Here is a 16,205-nt window from a genome sequence, read left to right as displayed (position 1 = left end):
GGCTAGAGGATGGAGAGATAGGCATGTGTGTGTAGAAACCTCTGACTTTTGCGTGGCTGAATGTAGCTCACAGTACAAAGATAAGAGTTGTGTGTTTGCTGTACCCATTTGTGCCTCTGGTCATGCCCACCACTGGCGAGTGGCCCCTAGAAAGTTGCCCAAGGGGTGGGGGCTTGGGCAGAAAAAGCTTCCCCACCTTTGCTTCATGGCAAACCATAAAACATATTGATGGTCTTATCGCTTCTTATTCAGCTTTTGTGCATCATTGTCTGGGGAGACAGAAGCTATAGTCAGAAGAGGGAAAAGGCAATACCAGCAAGCCCTTCAGATTTGAGAAGAGGCCCTGTGCCAACCAGGGTTATGGAGGCTCTTTGCTTCATAACATTGGGGGAAGAGTGCACTTGTGTGCGGAGGGGAAGGGAGGATAAGCAAACCCATGTAATGTAAAGATTCATAGGACGTAGCTAGGCAACCCTGGAATGATTCAATGAAATGTTTTACTACTGAAAAATGAAGAGAACTTATGTGGCTTGACAAAGCCTTTCAAACAACAAGTATTCATTCCACTTTCCTCCCCTCCCCCAAACTAAAATTGAATACACGATTCGAATAAAAGGTGTCTGAACATTTTAAGTACAGGCAACTCCCCTATTTGCGCATGGCTGCACACATGCACAGTCCAGGATCCTGAAAGGGGATCCCAGAAATGGGGAGTCCTCTGGGAATCCTCGTGGCTTGCAAGGAGACACTTCCAAGAGCCTGAAGAGGAAGCTATTTTCAGGCTCTGGGGAGGACTTCCTTGTGAGCCAGAGCAACAGTGGGACTTTGCTGAGGCTTCCCACCAAACAGCTGGTGTGCAGGGTAGAGCAGCAGCTGCAGGTGCTTCCCCGCACATCAGCTCTGGAAGCCGCCCTGTCCCTCCGGCTTGTGTGCATGTGAGCCTGAGAGACAGAGTGGCTTCCTTGATGGGCAGAGCTGAGGCACAAGGTAGAAGCCTCCCCTTGACTCTGCTGAGCAACCCCCAAGTCACTCTGGCTCATGGAAGACGGAGAGGCGGGGGCGGGCTTTATTAAGCCGCTCAGCTGATGGACAGGAAAGGCTCCCCATGCCTCAGCTGAGCAGCCTCAACAAGGCTCTGGCTCATGAGGAGACCGTCCCCTGAGCCTGAAGAGGATGTCCTCTTTGGGCTCCTGGGTGGGTCTCCATGTGAGCTGGAGGGGCAGCAAGGCTTCTTCAGCTGACACACACAGAAGCTGCTGCTGCTGCACTACCACACATGTCAGCTGTTAGGCAGTGATGCTGAGCAGCTCCACAAAGCCCCGCTGCTGCTCTGGCTCACGAGGAGACCCTCCCCGGAGTCTGAAGAGGTCCTCTTTGGGCTTTGGGGTAGGTCTCCTCATGAGCCACTAGGACTCCCTAGGGTGCTCCGCATTATTTGTGATTTTGCATATGCATGCTGCGCTCTGGAACGGAACGCATAAATGCGGAGCCACCCGTATGCTGATCCAAGATGATTTCAGAAGGTACAGCCTTGGTCAGACTCCATTTGGAGTACTGTGTCCAATTCTGGGCACCACAGGTTAAGAAGGATATTGACAAGCTGGAATATGTGCAGAGGAGGGCAAGCAAGATGATATAGTGTTGTGGAAACCAAGCCTTATGAGGAATGGTTGAAGGAGCTGGGTATGTAGAGCAGTCAGGCTAAAACACAAACTGAGTATAGAACAGGGCCGCAACGGCTACTCACAACAATTGCCTTGCTGTGCCCTGTCTCCACGGCTGGAAGAGGTAATGCTTATGAATACCACAGAAGGAGAGAGTGCTCTTGTGCTTGGGTCATGCTTGTAGTCTTCCCATCTGGTTAGCCACTGCGAAGTCAGGATGCTAGAAGCCATTGGCTTGATCTAGCAGCTTCTTCTTATGCTCTTATGGCCTGGGGCAGGGGCCTGGCCTGGAAAGAGCCCCAAGGACCAGACAGAGAGGCCTGGCGAGTTGCATTTGGATCCTGGGACTGAGGTTCTGCACCCTGAGGTAAACATGGCAGGAGGGAGTCTGGCTCACTGCTAGACCAGCTGTAGGGCTAGTTGCTCTATCCAGGAGTGGCAAATGACACTTCTGAACATGCTCAGAAGTGTTATTTCAACTTCTGGAGCTTGGCAGGCCAGTCACCTGCCTGAGGCAGCGTGCTGGGGCTCCTTTCTGTTGCCTTTTACTCCTTAATTTCAAAAAAATGTTCTTTTTTTGCTGGTGGGGGCAGGGAGAGAACTGGCAAGGGTGCGGGGGGTGGGGTGGAGAGAACTGGCAGGATGGGAGACAGTTTTACCATCTGGGTTTTGCAATCACTGCTTGTGAATTAGATTGGAAAAACCCCAGATTTGTTTTTTAGGTGAAGTGAGGGCTGTTTGCCCATTCCTGATTTTGTTAGGGGGTTATGGTTGTTAAATCCAGTCTAATTCTAGAGGCACCCTTCTCCTGTTAAAGAGGCCACACTCTTAAGACACTGTTAAGGTTATGTTGTCCATTTATTTCAAGAGCATTTTGTGTACATAACCCTGCACTGGATTACAGGTAGGCTGGTTAATTGGGTTTCAACTTTGGAACAAAGACCACGAGAGTTAAAAATAATAAACATGTGGCTGTGTGGGAAGATCTCAGTGACAGATCCTGATGAACAGGAAAGTTCAAGAAATATGTCAACTGGGGAAAAAGGGATTGATTTTATTTGAGTTTTCATTTCAGTAACTCTGAAATGGCTCAGATCCATGAATTTCCACATTTGGCAGTTAGTCATCCTGCCTCAGATTCTCAGAAGGCACACGTAAATGTGTGCTGTGATTATTTTCCTGGACGTTCCAATGATAATGTATGCATGATGCATATGTGAATGTTTTCATGCATGCCTACACATATATGCGCTCTATGTGAAGCTGCCTCTGAGGCTGCCCTGGAAGCTCCAGCTAGTGCAAAATGTGGTGGCTTGGCTGCTCACTAGGGCGGAATATCGCCATCATATGATGCTGAAAGAATTACATCGGCTGCCAATTTGCTACTAGGCTGGGTTCAAGGTGCAGAGCCCTTTAGCTTCTGAAGAGCCACAGGTTCCTCACCCCAACTTTATAGTCTTTCAGTGCATGTCGACTCAGAAGGAAGTCCCACTGAGGCTGCTTCCAGAAGATGGACATTCAACCTGACTTGTTTGCAGGGAGGCTACACAATGTGGCATCGAAGCAAAGCTTAGCCCATTTCGCCATCACTTTCCTTCTCACAAAAGTCTCCATTTTTGTGGGTTTGCACTTCCATTCCACTTTCCCCCAAGGAGTTGAAGGTGGTGTCAATGCTTCTCTTCCTCTTCATTTTATCCTCAAAACACCCCAGTGAGGTAGATTTGGCTGAGAGACTGTGAATGGCCCAAAGTAACCCAAGTGAGTTTCATGGCTGAAGTAAGTATCTGAACCCCGGTTGCCCGGTTACCTAATCCCAACCCTCTAACCACTATGCCGCACTGTCACGGTGCAACCTGAATATGTCAAAATGTGCCTGAATCTCTGCAAGCGACCCCTCGGGTAAGCACATAACAGGATCCTACCCATCTTAAAGACAAGTGATTCTGCCCTCCGTGCAATTGCATGGTGCTTCCCGGTTGCCAACGTGTTTCTGAAATCTGCCTGTACTTTTGTTATACATGCCTGTGGCTGAAGGGTGCAGCCCACCCTCAGGGCTGTCTTCCAGTCTATACTATGCCACATCACGTCGCACTGGTAACACACCGCATGCATTAGCCGTTGACTTACTACTTTTCTTTTACACAGACACACCTCTGTGGCCCCTGCTTGCTCCTTTCTCTAACCACTACGGTGTGAATGAGTTCTGCACCTTTTTTTTTTAAACGACCCACTACGAAACACAGCTGCCTTTTGACAACCATACGTTGCCACACCCCCTGAGCAGTCTGCAATGTTCTCTCTCTCTCTCCCCCCCCCACGCCCACCCCGCAAATTTTGTACAGTGGGAAAGTCGCCGGGTAATTGGGTCCAGATTGGATAGGTTTAAATATTCATGAGGCTGGCAGAGGACTTGCGAGGGGGTGGCTGCCTTGATAGTGGTGGTGTTGGTGGTGGTAGGGGGCTGGGGGTGGGGAAGTGACTAGTCACTGAGAGCTGCCAGTGAACAATTCTGGGAAAGAGGAAGGGAGGGAGGGAGCGAGGGGGAGAGCGAGCGAGCGAGAGAGCATGTGTGATGAGCAATAGCTGTGGACCTTACAGTTGCCGCTAACTGCCCTGGCGTGTTTGTGAGAGTGAGGGTGTGCGTGTGTGTGAGTGTGTGCGAAGAGCGAGAAAGAGGGAGGGGAGGGAGTGGAGAGGGTGGGGGGAGAGATAAGAGAGAGAGAGAGAGAGAGGAGGAAAAAGGAGAGAGGAGAAGGAAGGAACAACAAGGAAGAAAGGGGACAATACAATCATGCTGTGCTGTATGAGAAGAACAAAACAGGTAGAGCTGGAGATTTTTTACCTCTTTTCCGCCGAGAAATTCCTAAGACTTGTGGGCTTAATGTGCGTTGGATCTGCGTGCAGGAGAGAAAGAAAGATTCTTTTTTTCTTAATATAGGAAACTGCTTCCTTTGCAATTCTTTAGCATCTTCCCACGGAAGGCTCAGATCACACCCCTTCCATGTATGCAACGGAGGGGTGGTTTTTCCTCTTTCTCTGCCTCCCGTGGAGTTGGCGGGTAGGTGGGTGGGGGGAAGGCTGCCTAATGATCAGAACTGGGGAGCAATAAGGGGGATATCCTTGTTAGACACACCTGGGGGAGGGGGGTCGTGGGAATGTACGTGGCATAGGATTGTCTATTTCGGATTTGTCGAGGGTGTGTGGATATGGATGGAAGGAAGGAGAGAGGAAAATGGAGAGGGGGAGCGTTGAGGCAATTCCCTTTCATACACCCCCTTCCCGAGATACCATGTGAATCTTAGATGAGAGATGCTTTCTGTCTGTGATTGTACTGATAGAGATTAGAAGGAGCTTGGAAGATGGGTGTGGGTTTTCCTTCTCCTCTTTTTCTTTAAGCAACTTGAAGAAGAATAGCTCTACCATTCCTCCCATTGCCTTAACAAATTTTTTTCTTAGGGGTGGGGGAAACAAATGAGCTGCTAGGGGAGATTAAGGGTGTGGGCTGGGGTTCCCTCTGCAATTCCTTTCATGCCGGGGACACTTGGACAACTGTGCACCAGCTGGTAAAAGAGACAGAGGACCACGCCTCTGTTAGCTCTCAGCTACGGTGGGATGGGGAAGATGGAACAGTATATGAACTTGGTGGAAACTGGTTAATTTCTTGTTGGCCCACAAGGTTTTGAGGGGGGGGGCAAGTGGGGTTTTGTGGAAAAACTAAGAAGGCATTTCATTTCCAGCAATGAATGATAAAATTGTAAAGACGCCCTCAGACAGCCTTCTGCCCCTCCCCTCCACACACCTTTAAACTCCACTGCTGGTCAATGGTCAAGTCTGCTCCAAATCCTTCTTTGTGGAGAGCAATTTATCTTATTCATCATGTGGTCTAACTTCTGATTTATTCAAACTGGACCAGGATTTGGGTGTCTTTGATGTGTGGAAAAAGGATTTTGTATATGTATAGGTTTTAAAAGAGAAATCTCAGTAGGTTGGTGTTTTTTTCAAAAAAATCTTGCATCTGGCAGCTTCCTTCCAGTATATCAGCTTGTTCCATAATGCAGCATCTAGGGTGTTGGGTGGGTGGAAACTGTGGTGATTGAAATGGTTATTTGTGACTACTGAATATCTGGATTTTGAAAAGCGGCATGCCTTTCCGAGCCAACATATATGTTAGAAAGGTGGTCTGGAAGATCTCTAGGGTGGGGTTGGTGAATGGGAACTTCCACTTGCAATAGCATCTATTTCTGAATGTGTATGTGTGTGTGTTTTAGACACACTCCAGTTGGTGGTACATTCACTAAATCCTGAAGCAGAGTGGACATAGAACATGTTGCAGTCAGCCAGCAGAGCATATTCAGTAGCCATATGTGGGATGAAAAGGCAGCAGGAGGAAGGCAAAAATGACACAGCAGTGAGTGGAGAGGCTTAGCACATTTTAAAATAAGGTAGCAGCAGTCTCTGAAGCTTTTGGGAGTGATAGGCTTGTGAGAGGAACAGTCACCATCTTTTCAAAGGAGAGCACATGGCTAATATCCTACCCACCTCATGGTTATACTCTTACACTTTTTCTATGTATGTGGGTGGGCTTTTATGCTTCCTAGTTTTCATGCACATTTATAAATCTGTGCTGGATTAAAAAAGAAAAGAAAAAGACACTCTTTCAGACACCAGCCACACCCCTTTACACACCCCTGAGTGCATTTCCATGGATGCAACCATACATAGAGCATTTTCCCACACATCTAAATATACCTATCAATATACAATTCAGTGCACATACTTTTGCAGACACAAAGAGACACACCCATGCACATACCCACTCATTCATACACACATAGACATAACTGCACACAGGTGCAAACCTCTATTCAGACACACCCACACATGCAGCTCCATTCTACCCTGAGAGTTATACTGCTTGCGCGCACACACAGATCATGCTCATAAAACACATAGAAGTTCAAACCTATACCTTATAAACCAAACCTGGAGAAAATGAAGGAACCCCTCTCTACCCATCCTTGACCCCCTTCCTGCTCTTCCTTTCAACTATTCAGGAAAGGAAAGCCAGATAACAGACGACCGTGATCTGAAGTTGGTGTTTCCAAATTTAAGGGAGGTTTATTTGCTTCCTGGGGAATCCCCTCCTGTATTTTTGCTTGCAAAAGGACAAATAGCAGAATCCTTTTTGGGGCTGGGAGTTGGGTGTGGGTGGACTCTGAAGTACATATCTGTTTCCATGCATCTATGTTGATCATATGTATTTGAATGTATATGTGGTATTCTAGAAGGATAGATGTAGAAGCACATATATCCAATTTTAGCCTCCCCCCTTCAAAATCTATGCCTATAGTTTGTTTGTGCCTGTAACCGGAATGCACAGAACGAAACATTATACCTAACTGGCCTTGCAGAGGCACTACCTTGATTTTTAACACCTTGGCAGTTGTATGCCTTAAAAAAAACACACCACCATTAAAATGCTGAAAGGTGATGCAGAAGAAGAATTGGAGATTAGGTTTGGGTATATTTTGAAGATAAAATCCTAAAGTTTATGTTGTACTCTGTGCTTGGAAATGTGCCTTATATATATGTTCCATTAACCAATGGCTGTGCTTCTCCTGTTTTCTACTATATATTGGAACAGACAAATACTATGTGGCTAAAGTGCTCAGTAATGGATGGAATGGGTGATTAAATGAGAGGTAGCATTTCCCACTTGTAGGTGAGATGATCCTTGCCTTATTCATTGCTTCCCTGATGCAATACACTTGTGTTTGAGAGAAAGAGAGGTTTGAACCCTGCCACACCCATGAAATCAAAGGAAGGGGAGGGGTACAAGGAGGAGGTGGAAGAAGAAGAAGAAGGGAGAGCCTGCATTTCTTCCCTCTTCCACAGGAGTAGCATGGACAAGCAAGGATCTATCTATCTATCTGGATACTGTTTAATGCAACTGTAGAGCAATCAAAGCTTAGGCAACTGTTTCAGCAATTAGTGTTGGATATTGTAGTGCCTTTTAAAACACCAGGAAGGCAGAAAGGTACAGGGGAAGATGGAAAGAAAGACAGGAGTAAGCACCAGAGAGGAGGTTTTATTTCTTCAGGGTATCATCTATCTCATTTTTATAAAAAAACCCCTTACTTATGCTGCATAATGCAGAGGTTGCAAACTTGCAAGGGGTGATATGTACCTTTAAATACTGAGGCAGGGAGGAGGTGAAGCCATCTCCCTTCTTTGTGGGAGGGAAACTCAAGCATCTGCAGCTGATTCCCCCCCCCCCCCCCGATACAATGGGCTACAGCAATATCATCAAATAAAGCCCACTGAACTATATCACTTGGCACTGGCTGTAGATCATGGCTAGAGCTTATCTTGCAGACAGACATGACATGCGGCTTCTCAAAACTTTTAATTTTAGCTTGAGAGGGGTTTTTTGTGGCTGGAGGCTTTTGAGGATCTTACGTTCCATCCATTACTATTGTCTTTGAAGATTTCTTATAAATCAAGCATCTGCATGGAAATATTCAGTCTCAGTTCTCTTCCTCCTCTCTCTCTCCCTCCCCCCTCCCCTCCCCTCCAATTTCTGAACTCCTTGGTTATTATAGAAATGGATTTTTCATAAATCACTTAATGTAACCCATCCCCCGTTGCACAGATGAGCTTCCCAAGAGGTTTAATTGAAAGCAGTTCTTCCATAAAGTAAAAGGGAACCAAGATGGTTAGTGGAAGATGTCATCCTTTCCATGTCGCTACAACTTTCCCATCAGCATTCATAGCCACATGTCAGAACTAAAGGGGCGTTGGTGGTTCTTTGAATTTGTATTGAATTGTTTTGAGTTACAGAGTTCTGACATAAGAGTTTTTAAAGCATATTTCATAAGGGAAATAAAGCCCTTCCCAAGAAACACCTTGAAAGCATGGCTATGCCAGCACATCTGTCCATAACCACACCCACAGTCATGATTTCGAGCTGTTTCTAGAAAAGATATATGGTGTAGGGCTTTCTTTCTTAAGCTGAGCAAAAGAAAGCAGTTTTTCAAATGGAGATTGTCTTTCCATGTTGGAAAGGTTTTCGGAACTTAGAATTCTCCCAGCCACTTCTTCAGTCAACACCACATTTAGGTAATATGTATAACCTGAGGCTGTCTTCCTGTGCGAGGGCAAGATGATGCGACTGTTGCAAAGGCAATGTCCACAGATTATATGAATTCAGAATACACCCCCTTGTCTGCAGCTCTTTTATGCTGTGCCTATCTTTTTCACATTAGGTGTGTAAAATACTAAGACCTTTGACCCTCTCTTTCTGTGATTAGTTTGTAAAACAGTTATCCCATGCTGTGGGGGACATGGCTCTGCTGGTCAGAGGCTGCCTCGAATGCTTTGCCTTTCACTGTGCTGAAGGGTGTGGATGGTCCAAAACATCTGCTTGTTCTGTTCTTAATATGTGTATCTATAAATGATTGACTTTCTCAGTCACACAGGGAGCATATAAACTGCAGGTTCCAAGTGGCTCACACTGAGAGGATGTTTGCAGCCTGGGTAGTCTCTTCCTGCCCCATGGCGTGATTTTATGCACAACTCCTGAGCTTTGTTTTGTCCCACACCACAGAGGCATACATTATCAAAGGGCTCAGCTTCTCCCATGATCTTTGAGTTTATAACCTGCAGGCTCCTTCTTGCTGCTGTGTGGCAACTGAGAGTTTTTGACATCCCATTTTGAATGGGTTCATATACCTTCAGGGTGCAAGGTTTTTCCAAAAAAAAGGACATTGCATTGTATATAGAACTTATAGAACTTGCCCATGCCTGACTCCCATAGAGGCCTAGTTTTCAGGACTGCCATCTATTTGTAACTCCCCGTGAAAGTGAGCAATCAGAAGTAAGGGTCATGACTGCTCTTTGCAATGGTACCAAGTGACTGAGTTTTGGCAGAAGGGGGTTTAATGCAAAGGGAAAGGATTTGGTTCACACCAGTGGTTGCCACACCAAAAAGCTACTCCATGTTGTCTTGCCTGTAGTCTGCAAGAGTCACAGCATTTGGGTCATGTGAGTTACTTCCTCACCTGATTACATCCCATGTCTGCACCAAGGGCTCCAATGAAAGCATGGCATTAGTGTCGAAAGGAATAGCACAATCAGAAAGTGTCATATGATTCAGCTCTTGTATATCTTACTGCTGCACTGTGCAGACCAACTACTCAAGAACAATTTTGGTGGGGCCCATGAGGCTACAGAGAACAATGCCCAAGTGGGGCCTAACTCACTCGCTGTGGAATAGGTTTCCACAGACAACAATCAGCAAATGGATGAAGCAGCCTGAGACCACATTTGTCAGAGCATGAAAACAGTTGCTAATACCTAAAGGGAGTGACTTTCAGGGATGTCTGATGATAGGCCACAGTCCCCATGACCTGAAAGCTTCATGTGTTACAAGATGTGTCAGAAACCACACTGAGGAACTTGACAATGGCAATAGAATGTAAGCAGCCTCTTATGCAAGAAGGGTGTTTTGCTTTGTGTTTTTGCTTATAGAAATGTTGGATAAAGATGAGAACTATTTCCTGAGTTAGTGCCTGGAGTGCTCTGGTCCATGGGGTCACAAAGAGTTGGACACAACTAAACAACAACAATTTCCTGAGTTACCATCCAGTTAGGATGAGAAACAGAGCAACAGATGTTAGAAAGTTATAATACTAAAAAAATTGGAAGATTCAGAATCACACTAGTCAACAGTGTTCACACAAGTAAAAAACAACAAACATGGGAAATGTACTCTTCCATATTGAATGGTATGCCTGTACCTCATCATACTGAATCATTTCTACATGTTGTTGACTCATCTTGCTGTGGAATGTGTGTTTTCCCAAGCAACACGATTGGGGCCAATTCCATGGGCCTTTCACTTCTCAATCACCACCATGCCTGATAGGACTGTAATAATTGTCTGGGTCTTTCTCACCTGACCACTAGCCCTTTCTCATGTGATTATAATATTCACACACAAGCTGTAGTTATACTGGATAACAATGCAGTGGAGCAACCTCTATGCAACTGTGCACATGTGAAGGGGGCCTGGGGTGAAACGAAAACATGGTTTGCTAAAAGGAAAGGAGCATATGGGTCAGTGGCATCAGGTGGGTGGGTTTACACAGGAATCCAAATTCTATTGGAAAAGCTTCTGGCCCAGCTGAGATAGGCAGACTAATCTTATGCATATCTATTAAGAATTAAATCACATTACATTTACATCCATAGTTTCCTCCAAGGAGTTCAACGTTGCACACATAGTTCTCCTCCTCATTTTATCATCACAACAACCCTGTGAGGTAGGTTACGCTGAGAATGAATAACTGGCCCAAGGTCACCCAGCGAGCTTCATGGCAGAGTGGAGACTGGAACCCTGGTCTCCCAGGTCCTAGTCCAGGACTCTAACCACCATAGCACACTGACTCTCACATTGCTGCCACACACTAGCAGAGGTTGGGAAGGTATTCATTTCATACCTTCCCTTTTAAGGTCTTTGGATCTCCCCATGGAGCTCCATTTTATAATCTGAAAATGATTGCTGTGTTTAAAATAATGTGTAGTTTTGGACCAAGGGAGAAGGAAACAGTTTCACATAATTCTAGAGCAATGAAACTGTAATATACAGAAATTTGCTGCAGGTCTACAGAAAGTATTTCCCCCCTTGCTTCACGCATAGTGGTGTGAGAGCCCCTTTTCTGTGATGCAATCCCAGGGCCTGTTTAACTCCATGTGGATGATGCAACCCTATGGTCAGGGCCCTCCCCTCCTGCCTAGGTACCAGTCAGGTGCGAAAGACTCATGTGATGTGATAGGCTCTCCCCATGTGCATAATCAGACGCATGGAACTGCTTCATGGGGAAGCAGGCCCTATGCCACTGCTGCTGTGTGTGAAGATCTTGAAGTGGACAGCTGACCTTTGGAACTCATTGCTGATAGGTTTGATAATTCCCAAATGACTAAAATGCACGCAAATCAGAAATGCAGTGCCTAATACTGTGAAGATGGAGAGGGAGTTCTTGCACTTTGTGATACTTGAGTGGAAAATGGTATTAGTATTGGTCCTGTTTTTTACACTGTGCTTTAACTCAGATCAACAGAGATTACTGAGCTATGCCCACCATTTTGTTAACCATTAGTATTGAGACATCTAGATTAGGGTTGCCATATTTCAAAAAGTGAAAATCCAGTCAGAAAGGTGGTTGAGCTTTTCTTTCCCATGTCTGGCAACCCAAAGATGCACATTGTGGTTCTACTTTTCTCCTGCTGGATTTCCACTGAGCATGTTTCTCCCTGCATGCCAATCTCTCTTTCTATGACTCTGAGCTAATACTTCGCATGGGGATTCTGCGTTTTAATTTAGACAACATTTGCATAACTGTTTTCAATTCCTAGATGCAAGGTCACACATGTTTTCACCGAGAGTCTTTTGTGTAGGGGGAAAAAAGCCCACAATTTCGCTTCTCGGTAATTTGTGAAAACATTAATTACTGGATATAGCTTATTACCAGACAAGTGCTGTCCTGGCTGGATCTCATGGGGAAGAGATGGGCAAAAGGTGGAGCTTTGAGTGGGAAGGAAGTTTAAAAAAGAAAATTCAATGAGAAAGCAGGGAGGGAGTAAGAGCTACAGCATTTGTAGGATTGGTGCCTGAGTCTCTGGGCCACAGATGGTTCATGGTTTTTGCTGAACAAAGGGAATCTGATTTTGATAGATTATGATAATTCTCTTTATTGGGTTGTATCCATCTAAGTTCTACTTAGTATTCTTGGGTACAAATTGTTGTTGTTGTTTATTTATTTTGTATTGTTGCAGCAAAATAATCCTGTGGTGTGTATATGGTGCTATACATGTTTATTTTATTTCTTTGAAAATCATTGACTGATGCCATCGATCTTGTTCTCATGGACAGAGACTTTTAGAATAACCCAGGCCAGAGTAATAGCAGAGTCTTTGTGATATGAGGTGTTCAGTGATGATGCATGTGCATGGAAAGTATGAGTCAGTTCTCCTATGGATCTGCAATTCCATGCCCAAACCAAATGAAAGCCAAAATGTGATATCCTCATGTCACTATGTGAGAGTGGATGATGCAATGTCTTGCCCAGTGATGTCCTATCCTGTGAGGAACCTGATGTGGCAAGGCTTTGTCCTACGCAGCATCACTTACTTTTTCATGAAGATAGGTGCTGCAGCTGAGTTAGTGGTACTCTTCCCTGCCCTAGAGCTTTCCGCTTACAATTTACAAAGCAATTTCCACATTGTTAGACTCTGCCTCATAGACAGCATCTCTCCCCTTTCTTGCCATTACGTAGACAACCCATCCTTCCTGTTCATGGTAATGCAACATCCCTGTAGGAAAACACACCCTTTTGCTTCTGTGGAAAAATAGCATTGGGAAAATATTGATTTAACTGTCTTTGGTGCAATAAAGGTTTTGTTCTTCTTGAATAAAGTTAATAGCACTGTCTCCTGCAGCTCTTCATTTCCTTTTGCACACCCATCTGTTCTGCTTCCGATTGTTTTTCCTCTCCTGTGTGATTCATGTTTCCAGGTTGCTAATCCCTGCTGTGGACCTTGTGCATACTTAGCCCTTTTATCTGGCCTGTCTTTTTTCTTCTGCCTTTGTTTCTCTTGTGGTCAGTTTCTTTGATACTTAGTATCTGCTTGATACTAAAACGATGGAGGTGATTACACCTGCAAACCTTCCACAGAGCCTGTGGGTTTTTGTTTTCTGTGTTGCAAGCTACATGAATTTACGCCCTCCAACTGGAGGAAATACGTCACTTTGTCTGTGGGCAGCACCATAACTATCAGAGACTGCGCCTCCCAAGCAAGTCTGAAATGGGCATCTCTAGGGTGGCTAGGCTGGCCAAGGATGAGGGCTTGCTATGCTGCGACAGGCCAGTGTTCTAGGCCAGCATTCTCTCGGCTGACAGTGGCAGATTTAAGCACAGCATGATGGTTGACAAGCACAGCATGATGGCAATACCCACCCACTGTCATTAATCCTCAGCATCTGATAGCCAGAGAAGTGATGTCTCTGAACATGGAAGTTGCAATTTGGATATTATGGCTTGCTATAGCCATCAATTGACCTATTCTCCGTGCGCTTATTTTATCTGCTGAAGGCAATAATGTCCTGTGAAAATGAGTTCCATAGGTTAATTATATGTTGTGTGAGAGAGTAATTTCTTCTGTTTGTCTTACATCTGCTGTGGATGGCCTTGGACCTTTATTATTTTGAGATTGTTGCCCTTTATTTACTCTCTTCACACCAATCATGTTTCTCTAAAACCTACCCCTTGTCCTATCTCGGTTTTCATTTTTCTCCTAAGCTAAGAAGCCCTGTCTGTTTCATTTTCCATTCTTTTTTATTACTATTTAAAAAAGACCCCTTCCAGTGTTTCTACATCTTTGTTTATTATGAAAAAGGAGGTGAACATTGTCCAGAACTGCATGTGTTGCTCTAAATGAAGATTATGAGACTGGTTGTTTAATTTTCCAGTCCTTTTCATAATAATTTCTACCATTATTATTATTATTATTATTATTATTAGTAGTAGTAAATTTGTATACTGCCCTATACCAGTGGTATACCTGTGCTTGCACTAATGCTGCACAAAAGTGACCCTCTGATGAGATTGCTGGCTGATCATGCTCAGTGCATACTTTGAAGCCACTCTTTGGAATATTTGCATGGATACTCTGTTGGAATTGGTTCCTGCTCATCTTAGGACTTACTGTGTTATCCTAGCATTTTGTTTTGAGCAGCTAGTAATGTGCTCTTACATTCTTACATGCTGAAGTCTTACATGTTGAAGGAGGACCATACCACATGCTTTTTCTAAATATCATATTATAATTTGTATCACCCCTCCCCGAATGTATGAGAACTGTCCTGCTGAATAAGAACAAAGGGCCATCTAGCCCCGTATTTCTGTTCGCCAACAACAGTAGCCGGGCAGATTCTCACAGGAAGCTAAGAAATATGGCACTGGTGATAGTGGCACTGGCTTCTTCTTCTCATCATACAACTCCCATGATCCCTAGCTAACAGGACCAGTGGTCAGGGATGATGGGAATTGTAGTCCCAAAACATCTGGCGGGCCGAGTTTGCCTATGCCTGCCCTGAATTACCTTTTTACTCTAGCCTTCACTACGGTGGTTAGGGCTGATGGGAGTTGTAGTCCAAAACGTCTGGAGAGCACTTGGTTGGCAAAGGCTGCTTTGTTAATTCACACAGTGCATAGCTGAACTATGGTATTCATTTCCACAAGAGGCAAAGATGGCCAGCAGCTTGGATTAGACAAATTAGTGGAGGATAAGGCTATCAATGGCTTCTAACCCTGATGGATACATTCTGCCTCAGCATGCTTCTCAATACCTGTTGCTGGAAACTGCAAGAGGGGTGCATGCTGTTGTGTTCAGATCTTGCTTCTGGGCTTCCTAAGGGCATCTAGTTGGCCACTGTGAGAACAGACTGATGGACTAGATGGGCCACTAGCCTGATCCAGCAGCAAACTCTTCTTTTTCTTACAGTGTGAGCATTCAGAAGACCATTGCTAATTTGTTTTGTTACCCTGGCCTTCATCTTCTAGTCTTTTTATTCTGCACCACCTCATTTGGTTTGGAGATCTCACCCCATGCCTTACTATCATGCCAGATGGTTACGTAATTGTGAACCTACCAAGCAGAACTTAGTTGACCACCAGTATGGCCTTTGAACTCTACACAAGAGTTTCATCCGTCTATACTTGTGGCTGTCATTGCATTATAATCCACATAAAGTGCATTGCAATATTCCATTTGTAAGGTTATCAGTGCATGGCTCCCTTTAGCTATGGTATCCGTGTCTAGGAATGGCTGCAGCTAATGCTGAAATTGGTAAAAAGGACTTCTAACCACTGAGGCCATTTGAGTCTCCAGTGACAATGATGGATCCAGGAGTACTCCCAAGCTATGTGCCTGTTTCTTCAGAGGGAGCGCAACCCTGTCCACAACAGGTAACTGACATACACATTGCAGGAGGTTGGATGAGATAACCCTCAGGGACCCTTCCAACTCTACAATTCTGTGATCTCAAACAGTAAACGATTCACCCACAAGGCCTCTAACTTATCAGGATTTAGTTTCATGACCCTGTCACATTCACCCCCCCAAGTGAATCTTTCCCCCTAGTGTGAAAAATATCCTAGTTGATCTGAACCACTATCAAAAGCTGCACTATGATTGTAATGGGTATCACCTTTCCGGCACTGATGCTTGTGGGAGGACAAATGTATTGCCCTAAGAGGATTGCACCACATACTTTCCCTGAATGTTGCTATATATCTGTAGCATCCTAAGAATGTAAGAGCTGTCTTGCTGGATCAGAATAAAGGGCCATCTGGTCAGGCATTCTGCTCCCAACTTTGACTTGGCACACAAATTCGACTTAGTAGAGACAGCCTTTATCATAACAGTTCCAGAGTTTCCATTTTGTAATGGAAATGTTAATGTCACTATAGGTCCTGTTTG

The 16,205-nt window shown here is 44.9% G+C and overlaps 1 protein-coding gene across 1 annotated transcript in view; it reads left to right on the top strand.

Moving 5' to 3' along the window:
- Window positions 1–4,183: 4,183 nt before the first annotated feature.
- GAP43 (growth associated protein 43) overlaps window positions 4,184–16,205 on the top strand; it is a 56,611-nt gene continuing 44,589 nt past the window's right edge. Inside the window, exon 1 of the mRNA XM_053386085.1 lies at window positions 4,184–4,485. Within this exon, the coding sequence (XP_053242060.1) occupies window positions 4,456–4,485 (30 nt within the window). The 5' untranslated portion in view covers window positions 4,184–4,455. The remainder of the gene's footprint in view (window positions 4,486–16,205) is intronic.

This window comes from Podarcis raffonei, chromosome 4 (genome assembly GCF_027172205.1).
Source record: "Podarcis raffonei isolate rPodRaf1 chromosome 4, rPodRaf1.pri, whole genome shotgun sequence".
Classification (NCBI taxonomy): Eukaryota; Metazoa; Chordata; class Lepidosauria; order Squamata; family Lacertidae; genus Podarcis; species Podarcis raffonei.
Note: the sequence above shows the minus strand (reverse complement) of the source record. Positions and strands in the feature narration are given on the sequence as shown.